Source organism: Rhinoderma darwinii, chromosome 1 (genome assembly GCF_050947455.1).
Source record: "Rhinoderma darwinii isolate aRhiDar2 chromosome 1, aRhiDar2.hap1, whole genome shotgun sequence".
Classification (NCBI taxonomy): Eukaryota; Metazoa; Chordata; class Amphibia; order Anura; family Rhinodermatidae; genus Rhinoderma; species Rhinoderma darwinii.
Window position 1 is genome coordinate 455765735 of NC_134687.1, and position 12408 is coordinate 455778142.

Here is a 12408-nt window from a genome sequence, read left to right on the forward strand (position 1 = left end):
AAACGATTAGCAATGTTTCTGTCACCATTGATATCAATGGTGATGCAAATGGAAGCTAAGGTTTCCGTTTGACTTTCTGTTGAGGGGTTCACCCGACGGAAACCTCAGACGGAACCCCTGAACGGAAAGCCAACGCTGATGTGAACAGGCCCTTACTCTGTTTAAAAAAACGGATGTCTAACGGATGGGTTATTTTTATCATTGGTGTCAATGTAAAATGGATAAAAACAGATTGCAATCCGTTTGCATACGTTATTTTGAATTCAATAGGATTTTTAACTGATGCGTTTTTATCCTTATCCTGATTTAAAAACGGATCAGAGTAACAAATTCGCATTATATAATGCAAGTGTGAACTTAGCCTTAAGCTCCTATTACACGGCCCGACGCGAGACAGCTCGTTGATCGGCGCTAGTTTGCTCCGGTCACAAGGAGCTATTTAGTAATCCATAGGGACGAGCGCTCGTTACTCCGATCGTTCGTCCCCATACATTTCTATCATGTTGGCAGTGCATCTCCCTGTTTATACAGGGAGATCTGCTGCCAACAACGATAATATTTTAGGCTATGTAAACTATAAAATTAGCCGATGACTGAGCGTTTGCTCGTTCATCGGCTGATCGTTGCCCTGTTTTGTTTGTGAATGCTCGTAAAAGGGCTCGTAAAAGGGCCCTTAGAGTTCACAGTAGCTAATATAACTTGCATTAAGCCAAGCCAATAAAGATCATGCAGGAAAAGAATGGAGTTTAAAATATCAACATTTTTACTGAATGCTCAAAAATAAAACACACATCATAAAACAAGAAACAAAAAAGATACGCAGAGACCCACAAATACGTAAGAATTAGAGGGTGGATCACCCCAGTAAAATGTACAAATACAGTGTATAAGCCAAACTTTTGTATATTCAAAGTAAATAGACAATGCCAGAAAAGATGAATAGTATACACTTAGTTCTAAGAATATATCAAGCAATAGTAGCCCCACAAAGAGATATGTATATAGCACATGTATTAGCCAAAGTAATGCATCATATCACAGACTAGGCCCCAACAAAAGGCCAGGCTGAGATATATATCAAGAAAAAATAATAAAGGTAGTGTGGGAAACCACAAACAAGAAAAGTAAGTACCAGGGGATCCAATCAAGCCCGACATACGTTTCGCACCAAATGTGCTTCATCTGGGGCGAAGTACATTTGCTGCGAAGTGTATGTCGGGCTTTGTTGTTTCCCCTGGTACTTACTTTCCTTTTTTGTGGCTTCCCCCACTACCTTTATTCTATCTTCTTCATATATATCTCAGCCTGGCCTTTTGTTGGGACCTTGTCCGTAGTATGATGCATTACCTTGGCTAATACATGTGCTATATACATATCTCTTTGGGGGGGCTACTATTCTTTGATATATTCTTAAAACTGAGTGTATACTATTCAACTTTTCTGGCATGGTCTATTTACTTTGAATATACAAAAGTTTGGCTTATACACTGTATTTGTACATTTTACTAGGGTGATCCACCCTCTCTTCTTATGTATTTGTGGGTCTTTTTTGTCTCTTGTTTTATGATGTGTGTTTTATGTTTGAGCATTCATTAAAAATGTTGATATTTTAACCCGTTAGTGACCGCCCCATAGTGTATTTACGGCGGCCACTAACCGACTTTATTCCGATGCATAGGCCTTTTTACGGCGATGCATCGGAATAAATAAACAGAGCAGGGAGCCGTTAAATCTCCCTGCTCTCAGCTACCAGAGGTAGCTGGGGGCATCCCTGCTCAAATGGGTTTGATCGATATCAGTATTGATCTCACACGTTTAACCCCTCAGATGCGGCACTCAATAGCGAGCGCCGCATCTGAGTTGTTTTGGAGAGAGGGAGCTCGCTCTCATCCCACCGGCACCCGGCGATAAGATCGCCGAGTGTCTGTGTCTCCGATGGCAGCCGGGGGCCTAATAAAGGCCCCCAGATCTGCCTGTAGTGTATGCCTGCTAGATCACATAGTAAAGTCCCCTAGTGGGACTAGTAAAAAAGTTAAAAAAAAAGTTTAATAAAAAAAAAAAAAGTGAAAATAAATAAATGAAAAACCCACTTTTTACCCCTTACAAACTGCTTTTATTATTAAAAAACTAAATAAAGTAAAAAACGTACACATATTTGGTATCGCCGTGTCCGTAATGACCCCAACATATATATATAACATTATTACATAATTTAACCCGCACGGTGAACGTCGTAAAAAATAAAATAAAAAACAATGCAAAAATTGCTGTTTTCTTTGAATCCAGCCTTAAAAAAAAGTGATCAATAAGTCGCATCTACTCCAAAATAGTACCGATAAAATCTACAAGTCGTCCCGCAAAAAAAAAAGCCCTCATACAACTGCATCGGCGAAAAAATAAAAACGTGACGGCTCTTCAAATATAGAGACACAAAAACAAATCATTTTGAAAAAAATTTGTTTTTACTGTGTAAAAGTAGTAAAACATACAAAAACTCTATAAATTTGGTATCGTTGCAATCGCAACAACCCGCTGAATAAAGTTGTTGTGTTATTTATACCACACAGTAATGCTGGATTCACACGAGCACATTACGTCCGTAATGGACGGACGTATTTCGGCTGCAAGTCCTGGACTGAACACACTGCAGGGAGCCGGGCTCCTAGTATCATACTTATGTACGACGCTAGGAGTCCCTGCCTCTCTGTGGAACTACTGTCCAGTACTGAAAACATGATTACAGTACGGGACAGTTGTCCTGCAGCGAGGCAGGGACTCCTAGCGTCGTACATAAGTATGATGCTAGGAGCCCGGCTCCCTGCAGTGTGTTCAGTCCAGGACTTGCGGCCGAAATACGTCCGTCCATTACGGACGTAATGTGCTCGTGTGAATCCAGCCTAATAGGTGTAAATTTAGGATGCAAAAAGTGTGGCGAAATTGCAGTTTTTTTTCTATCCCCCCCAAAAAAAGTTAATAAAAGTTAATCAATAAAGTCTATGTACCCCAAAATGGTGCTATTACAAATAACAACTTGTCCCGCAAAAAACAAGACCTTATACAGCTATGTCGACGCAAAAATAAAAAAGTTATAGCTCTTCGAATGAGATGATGAAAAAACTTAAAAAATAGCTTGGTCATTAAAGAGGCTCTGTCACCAGATTTTGCAACCCCTATCTGCTATTGCAGCAGATAGGCGCTGCAATGTAGATAAGAGTAACGTTTTTATTTTTAAAAAACGAGCATTTTTGGCCAAGTTATGTCCGTTTTTGTATTTGCAAAAGTACAACTGGGCGTGTTGAAAAGTAAAAGTCCAAGTGGGCGTGTATTATGTGCGTACATCGGGGCGTTTTTACTACTTTTACTAGCTGGGCGTTCTGACGAGAAGTATCATCCACTTCTCTTCAGAACGCCCAGCTTCTGGCAGTGCAGACACAGCGTGTTCTAGAGAGATCACGCTGTGACGTCACTCACAGGTCCTGCATCGTGTCAGACGAGCGAGGACACATCGGCACCAGAGGCTACAGTTGATTCTGCAGCAGCATCAGCGTTTGCAGGTAAGTCGATGTAGCTACTTACCTGCAAACGCTGATGCTGCTGCAGAATCAACTGTAGCCTCTGGTGCCGATGTGTCCTCGCTCGTCTGACACGATGCAGGACCTGTGAGTGACGTCACAGCGTGATCTCTCGAGAACACGGCTGTGTCTGCACTGCCAGAAGCTGGGCGTTGTGTAGAGAAGTGGATGATACTTCTCGTCAGAACGCCCAGATAGTAAAAGTAGTAAAAACGCCCCGATGGATATACACAATACACGCCCAGTTGTACTTTTACTTTTCAACACGCCCAGTTGTACTTTTGCAAGCCTCATTTGCATAAATACAAAAATGGTCATAACTTGGCCAAAAATGCTTGTTTTTGTAAAAATAAAAACATTACTGTGATCTACATTGCAGCGCCGATCTGCTGCAATAGCAGATAGGGGTTGCAAAATCTGGTGACAGAGCCTCTTTAAGGTCTAAAATAGGCTGGTCATTAAGGAGTTAAACTTCATTCTTCTCATACATGATCTTTATTGGCTCGGCTTTATGCATTCATGGATTTCTATATTTGGGAATACTAATAGGTATCGTTATAACTTGCACTAGTTAACCTCCTTATGCTGTATTCTCACCACAGGTAATGATTGGCAGATTTACAGCCTTTCACCACACACACTGGGAGTTTTTCTTGCTACTTACACTCTACATTTGAAAAGTGTCATATACTGGTAAATTTTACATGTATTTATTTTCCATTATGCAGTGCAAACATTTCCAGAGACACTAAGGGAGCCCATCCTCTAGAGCACACTTTGGGTCTGGTCAAATAAATGCAGTCTATGTTTGTTTAGGGTTACACAACATTAAGAAATTTCAAGCGTGCACATACTTGTCAGTCATTTCTTTCAGATTTCATCCCTATAAGAATGTCTTGTCAGAAGGACACAGCTTTCAATTCAGCACAATGATGAGGATTGGAGGGGTTTTCCACACAACGGTTCTATCGCTCCCCCCCCCCCTGCACAAGGACTATGGAGTGCTGGAAAATACACAGCTTACTTTTCAGATAGACTCACTTGCATTGATAGGAGCTTTTGCTCAGAACAATTGCAAAGCCCCCTGTTTATTTTACTAACAGGGTGAAAGAACATCTGATCCATTGAATACAAAACAGCAATAATAACACAGATACCGTAGATCTTTTTGTATTCAAGTTTAACTTTGTGTTTTCCAGTGCCAGATATGAACTTGTTAGGAATGAATCATTTAATAAATGTACTAGTAGAAAACGTCAAAGCTATTAGGGCTTGTCCACACGTAGCGGAATTGCTACGTATTTTCCGTCCGGAATTGCTGCGTAAAAATTAAGACCAGAAATTGACCTGCGGTGCGTATTTTTCGCACCGCAGCATGTCAATTCCTGCTGAGGAAAGTGGACGGAATTGCTGCGTTTTTTTAGAGGAGATGTCACCATCTCCCAGCATTGAGAAAAACACAGCAAAATACGCACCATTGTCTGCAGTAAAAAACGCAGGAAATGGTGCGTTTTTTCCGCAGCAGAAATTCTGCTACTTTCAACAGAATTGTTGTAAAACTTTTCTGGAGGAATTCCGTTACATGTGGACAAGCCCTTAGAAGAAATTGAAGGTGGCTTTAAACATAGCGATTTTTCAGATCCATTTACAAGTACATCTTATGATCGTAGTAGCTTTTAAATGTACTTCTGTAATAGTGTTCAACTGGCGACAAGCAAGTGCTAAAACTTTTGCTTGTTAGATGGGACAATCACCTTAAAAGCAAAAAAATCAGTGCATGTAAGGGTATATTCACACGCCCTATTTACGGACGTAATTCAGGCGTATTTCGCCTGGAATTACAGCCGAAAAAACGGGTCTTACGGTGTTCTGTGCAGACGGGCTTTTAAAAGACGGCCGCCTCAAAGAAGTGCATGTCACTTCTTGGGACGTAATTGGAGCTGTTTTTCATTGACTCCATTGAAAAACAGCTCCAATTACGTCCGTAATGGACGCCGCGAAAAATGTGTTCACTTGCAAAAACGTCTGAAATTCAGGAGCTGTTTTCACCTGAAACCAGCTCCGTAATTTCAGACGTAATTTACGTTTGCGTGTGAACATACCCTAAACACTCACTAAACTAGCTAAGCTAGTCAGACCACACATGGAATATTGTGTCAAATTTTGGGCCCCTGTATATAAGAATGAAATAGCTGAACTTCAGCGGTTGCAGGGGAGGATGGCCAAGGTAATATAGGGAATGGGTGGATTGCAGTAACAAGGCAGTTTGAAAAAAGACAATGCTTAGGGACGCTCTAATTACAATGTACAAATATATAATTGGACAGTACAGAGATCTTTCTAATGATCTTTTTACATCTAGGCCTGTAACCATGACAAGGGGCATCCTCTATGCCTAGGGGAAAAAAGGTTTCACCATCATCACAGACGGAGATTCTTTTTTTTTTTTATCAACATGTTTTTATTGTAAATATTTTCTAACTTTTTACAACCAGCCATGGAATTCCATGGCAAACAGGAACAGAACAGGAGGGAAAGGGGGAAAAAAGGGATGGGGAGGATTAAAGAGTTCATAAAGAGAAAAGTCCCTAGGTCATTTAGGGGTTATTCCGATGAGAGGGCTCCAGACAGCAGGTCATCCAGGGTGAGTCCAAATAAGGAGCAAGCAGATATACCGCTTACTCTCAATGTACAGAATTTCAGACTACTGGGCTGCAGCTGCAGTTGTGTATTAAAGGCTGGCGTTTAGCGGTAGCGAGGAGAAAAAAAATAAATAAATGGGGGGGGGGGGGAGGGAATAGGGATGTGAGGACGCGCAAACCATAAACACCCCAATGGTTCAATGGGACAGAACGATGAGAAAAAAAAAAACCAATCAGTTAGTGTGCATGATTATACCGTGCCACTATAGAGGATTATCACCAACTAACGTCCGTTCCAGGAACCAGACGGTGGGACAAAAACAATCTCGTATTCTGTTCTTAATGTGTGTGGGGAGCATGTGGATTATGGGTTGCCAGGTCTCAAAGAAACCACGTACTCTCGATTCTATTTGTAGGGAGGCGTTCACTCAATCCATGCATAATAGAAAAACCATAAAAAATAAACGGAGGGACAGGACATCTGGGCCCAGCCAGGTCTGTAGAATAGTTTTTCGGCAGCAGCGGAAATTCAGAAAATGTGCCTGGTTTAGAGCCGGAGGATGGGAGGAGTGATGTCAGGCAGAAGACAAAAAAGAGCCCAACTGGGGGCTAGGGGAATCTGTTGCTTAGTGTGTGTGTGTGGCTGAAAAGTATCCTAGTCCAGAACGAGTTCATAAGCAGTGGTAAATTTCAGCCACATCTGCCCCGTACCTGGAGCAAGCCAGGGTTGGGACATTTCCCATATGAAAGTTTCATAGGTGATAGATATAGCCTTTATGTGCGATTTTCAAGAACATTTCCCATTAGGAAATAGCTGGTATGTATTTCAGTGCCTTGCCAAGAGTGCGAAGGATCAAATCAGGTGGGAGCTCTGAGTCATGAGAAGTCCAGAGCCCCAATCCCGAGTTGAGTGTCTGATAATCAACTGGTTTCCGGTGTAGCGAGTAAGCTGAGATTTGTTTCTTGGGTTCCGTCAAGATGACAAGCCGACAACAAAAATTTGTCGTCCTAGTCCTCCTCCCTCATGGAGCTTAACACACCAATGATATAGCTTTGTGCCTGCAAGTGAAAAAAATGTGGGTGTACGAATTCATGTTTGACGCAAGGTTGAGAGAGCTTTACCCGTGGAAGTGTCCACCAAATCCCCCACCCTCAAAATGCCCTGCGACATCCACCGATGGAAAATCTGGTGTGCCTTTCCCCCTTGGAAATTGGGATTATGACAAAACGGGAGATAAAGGGAGGTTTGGGCTGAAAGATTAACGTGGCGCCTGATTATGACCCAAGTTTTCCCAGACAGAGAGAAGCAACGGGTTGTCCCTAACTGTTATGGGGAGTGAGGAGTGGGGGAGATGAAGAAGACATGGTAGAGCAATGGGGAAGCACACAGCTTTTTCAACCGCTGTGGGAGCATGGGTTGAGGAGTCATTAAACCAGTCCTGCAAGATATGGATATTGGCGGCAAGATTGTAAAGCCTAATGTTCTGGAAGTTGATTCCCCCATTTAATTTGTGTTGTTGAAGGAGGGATAGCCCAATTCGTGGCTTCTTATTTTGCCAAATGAATTTGCGGAAAAGACTATTTATTGTGCGTTCATCTTTGGGACGCAGGTGTAAAGTTAGCATTTGGAAGAAGTAAAGAAGTCTTGGGAAAGAGATTATTTTAGGTTTGCCCTACCTAGAAATGAAAGGGTGAAATTACCCCAAGTCGTTATGCCAGTATGTAACTGGACTTAAAAATGGTTTAGATTAATGGAGTACAGTTTGAGGGGGTTTTGGTGATTTGGACACCCAGATATGTTAATGACCGGGCTTGCCATTTTAGGAGGAAATCACGTGACTAGGTGGGCTGAGGGGGGCTGGTGAGTAGCAGGGCCTCTGATTTATTAACATTGATGGCAAAGCCCATAATAGCTTGCTTAGATACTTTTTTCTGTAAAACTGGGCCCAGGATCTCCTGAGGGCGGGAGACAAATAGAAGCCAGTCATCCGCAAATACGGTGAGTCTCAATTCTTCTGCACCCCCCCCCCCCCCCAAATTATGCAGGTGTTGTAGCAATGCGTCCAGAGCAAGGTTGAAAAGGAGAGGGGATAGGGGGCAGCCCTGCCTGGCACCACTCTCTAGATGTATGGGGGGTGAGTTGAGGCCATTAATGGACAAGCTGGTTTGCATTTATGTCTGACAGAGCAGAAGAAATTGGAGGAAGCAGTCCCCAAAGTTCCGCAACCTGAGGGAAGTGTTTAGGAACTGCCACGTCACAGAGTCGAAGGCTTTCTCTGCGTCAAGGCTGAGGAGCACGAGGGTAGGGTATTTAAGTTGACGCGCGTGTACTTTGGCCACTATGGCTGATCATACTGCCTTGGTGGAGTGTCAACCTCTGACAAAGCCTAATTGGCAAAGCGTTAATAGATTAGGGAGGAACCCTTGGAGTCTATCAGCGAGGATCCTCGTCAGTATTTTATAATCAACATTTAAGAGGGATATTGGACGATACGCACCAACATCGGTAGGATCTTTGTACGGTTTCGGAAGAAGTATGGTTCGAGCTTCATAGACGGAGATTCTTTATTGTAAGACCGGTGAGACTTTGGAACTCTCTGCCACATGATGCTGTGATGGTTGGTTCATTGCACAAGTTCAAGAGTGGCCTGAGTGCCTTTCTTGAAAGTTATATTCAGTCATGAGTACTAGATTTCTGGAGATGAGACGTTGATTCAGATTGAAATAATTGGAGTCGGGAAAGAATATATTCCCCTTGAGCATTTGGCATAGGGTTTTTTCCTTCCTCTGGATCAATGTGGTAGGATTATAGGTTGGACTTGATGGACCTGTTTTTTTTTTACCTTATTATTATGACCATGTCAGTGTAGTCAAATATCCGTGCACACTTGATTTTAGATACAGATTAATGCTGGCCAGACACGAGACAGCTTTATGAATAACAGTTGTTCAGCTGACAGCCATCTCCCCTCCAACTTCCCTATAAACACGCATGTTTGCATCTGCAAAGCGTGCCTGTTTATTTCAATAAGGAGAGTTGGATAAGCTGCTGCCATACAACTTTTGGCAGCGCTTCTCTCCCGTAGAAACAAAGCATCCTCCTTTCAATCGACGGCAGACATCAAAGGACAGTCAGGCTGCCACCTTACACATTAGATTGTCAGCTGATCCTGCCGAAGATCTATGAAAATGTGCAGTAATAGTTCTTATGCTTGTATGCTTAGGTGTGTAATTATTTTATATGGTATGAGTAGTATTAATACAGGTCAAACAGATTTAGACACACTCTCTAAGCCCAGACTTTCTGTTCTAAAAATGTCTATTTTGTCCTTTTTCTAATGATTTTTTTTAATTTTCATTTTTTTTGGCAGTACAGTTAGATAATTTAGTTTCATTTTAAACTATCATTTTTATTGCAGATGGAGACAGGAGAGATTATGAAAGGGATACCAGTGGTACTCCATTACATGGGGATGCAGCCCATCAACAACTTATGTCCAGAGTTCTTAGCCCATCACTTCCTGTGCCTGGTGGACTTGTTCCTCTCAGTACTGGCAGACCCAGTCCTCCCCATGAACTGCGATTGGACCCCCATTCTCAGGGTTCGGAACCTCTGCATCACCACCCATACAAGTACCCAACAAGCTATGATCACTATCTAGGAGCAAAGACCAGACCAACTCCCTATCCCTTACCAAGCATCAGAGGACATGGTTATCACCATCATCATATGAACCCAGCTGCAGCCAATATGTATTCTGCAGCTGGTGCACCTAGCAGTTATGAATATGGACCAAGATAACCGGAATGAATAATCTTATTGAATGACTATTTAAACTTATTAGACAATGGATGTTTTGTGCATGATTTTAATTATTCAGTAGTGTATGCTTTGGATATTACATTACTGCTGAAATTAAAGTTGCTCTCACCCTAATGTCATTAGGGCAGAAGTACAGTTACCATTGTGACTGTGACAGCAACCAACAAGCAAGCTGGATCTTCCACCTAATCCTGCTGGGGCTGTTATGACACTATGTCACTAGAAGGGACACGCTCTGCCAACTTGTAACTTGCTGTGATGCTGTGCTGGGGGAGGTGATGAGTACAGAGACTTAGGAGGAGTAGCAAAATGGATCTCCAAGTTCAGCTTTACGAATGCTACTGGAAGAGAAAGTGCAGTATCAGCCCCTACAGCTGCACTGTGAATGAGTGAGCCAGACTGATTCACAAAGGGCATTGACTTCTGCAGGGTCAAGTGCACTATTCTTGCTTTAAAGAAGCCATATGCTTTTGTTGTGCTGTTTTCTTGTATTTCATGGAAATAAATGTACAGTATGGTGGGCTCAATTGCAGATGAGCCTTGAGGTATTAAATAACTTTTTTTTTTCTACTTTTGGAGAGTGAAGTTTTGGCTGCACTATCTGTGAATTAAAATGCACATTTTGTGCTATTAAACTACAACTATGCAAGTATTTTACTGTGTAGCCTATGTTCCTTCACTAACTCATCACCACTTTTATAAAAAGCCTTTACAGATTAGCGCAGTAGTGCCACAGACAGATAATGAAGCAGCTATGCCCTTATTTGCTTGTTCCGAAAAGCCACCCATCTCTAACATTGTAATGGGATGAGACACTACAAGAAATGTGTGTTGTGTAACCCCAACTTTTATTCATTTGCTGTGTATTTGAGAAATGTAAGATCCATTACCTTGCAATTATTAATATGATGCCGCCTTATCAATACTTATTTATCAGGTTATAACTCATGTTTTTAAATCTGTTAGTCCAATAGCAGTTTGGTTCAACTCATAAGTTTGTGCCAAAGGTTCTGATCAACCCAGTGGTTTTATAAGAAGCCAATCCAGCACATTTCTACTGCACTGGCCAGACTATAAGTGCCCATGAAGTTTTATTTATTTCGTTAAACAGAATAAAGCAAGTCTTATTTATTTTCCACATGAGATTGTATGATAAGATGCCTACATTACATGATGCTCTTGTGCAACTAACAATTCATTTCTGCAAGCACTGTAAACACAAGTGTAGGTACATTTGTAGATATGTATGTAGAAAAACAACCTGTTAAAAGAATGGTTTCTTATAAATGTTATTTTTGCCTTCTTATGGAAAGTATCCTTGTGTTCTTTTTTGTACAATGAGAGACAAATGTTACTAGTGGTTAGTAACAGGCGAAATGCAATAGTAGATATATAGTAGATAAAATGGTGCAAAAATGTTACCTAGCAGTGCAGTGCATATGGAAATGTATGTAGCAGTGCATAGCTGCTCTAGGAAAGTCCATAGCTCTGTACTTTTAGGGTATGTGCACACGCTAGCTGTCATTTACGTGTGAAAAGACAGACTGTTTTCTAGAGAAAACCGCTGCCTCGTTTCACTCGTAAATGCTCCTCCTCGCATTTTGCGAGGCGTCTGAGATGCTCGTAAATCTTGAGCTGTGCTTCATTGAGTTCAATGAAGAACAGCTCAAATTACGTGGCAAAGAAGTGCCCTGCACTTCTTTGCCGAGGCAGTCCATTTACGCGTCGTCGTTTGACAGCTGTCAAACTACAACGCGTAAATTACAGGTTGTCTGCACAGTACGTCGGCAAACCCATTCAAATGAATGGGCAGATGTTTGCCGACGTATTGCAGCCCTATTTTCAGACGTAAAACGAGGCATAACTGTCATTGATACAGAAAGACAGAGTACAATTGTTCAGATACCAGTGCTTTTACAAAGTTTGTTCATGCACATAGTTACAAGAAAGTCCCTACAGTATACAGGGGACAAGGGGACTGAAATACAAATGTTTTAGAATTGTATCCATTATTAGTAAATCTGTGGTTAGTCACCTGTTCCAAAGATACTAGGGCAAAACTGTGCTCGCTAAACAGAGCTGAAAACCTATCAGGGTATGTTCACACGGCCAAATTTCAGACGTATACGAGGCGTATTTTGCCTCGTTTTACGTCTGGAAATACGTCTCAAATACGTCGTCAAACATCTGCCCATTACTTTCTATGGGTATAACGCTGTATTGTTCACACGACGCGTAATTTTACGCGTCGTACGGCAATTACGACGCGTAAAATTACGCCTCGTAAAAAGAAGTGCAGGACACTTCTTTGGAAGTTTTTGGAGCTGTTTTCTCATAGACTCCAATGAAAACAGCTCCAAAAACGGACGTA

The 12408-nt window shown here is 41.8% G+C and overlaps 1 protein-coding gene across 1 annotated transcript in view; it reads left to right on the forward strand.

Annotated features, from left to right (window-relative positions):
- Positions 1–10689, forward strand: part of TBX1 (T-box transcription factor 1) — a 34366-nt gene extending 23677 nt beyond the window's left edge. The window contains exon 8 of the mRNA XM_075854345.1: positions 9634–10689. Within this exon, the coding sequence (XP_075710460.1) occupies positions 9634–10016 (383 nt within the window). The 3' untranslated portion in view covers positions 10017–10689. The remainder of the gene's footprint in view (positions 1–9633) is intronic.
- Positions 10690–12408: the final 1719 nt, after the last annotated feature.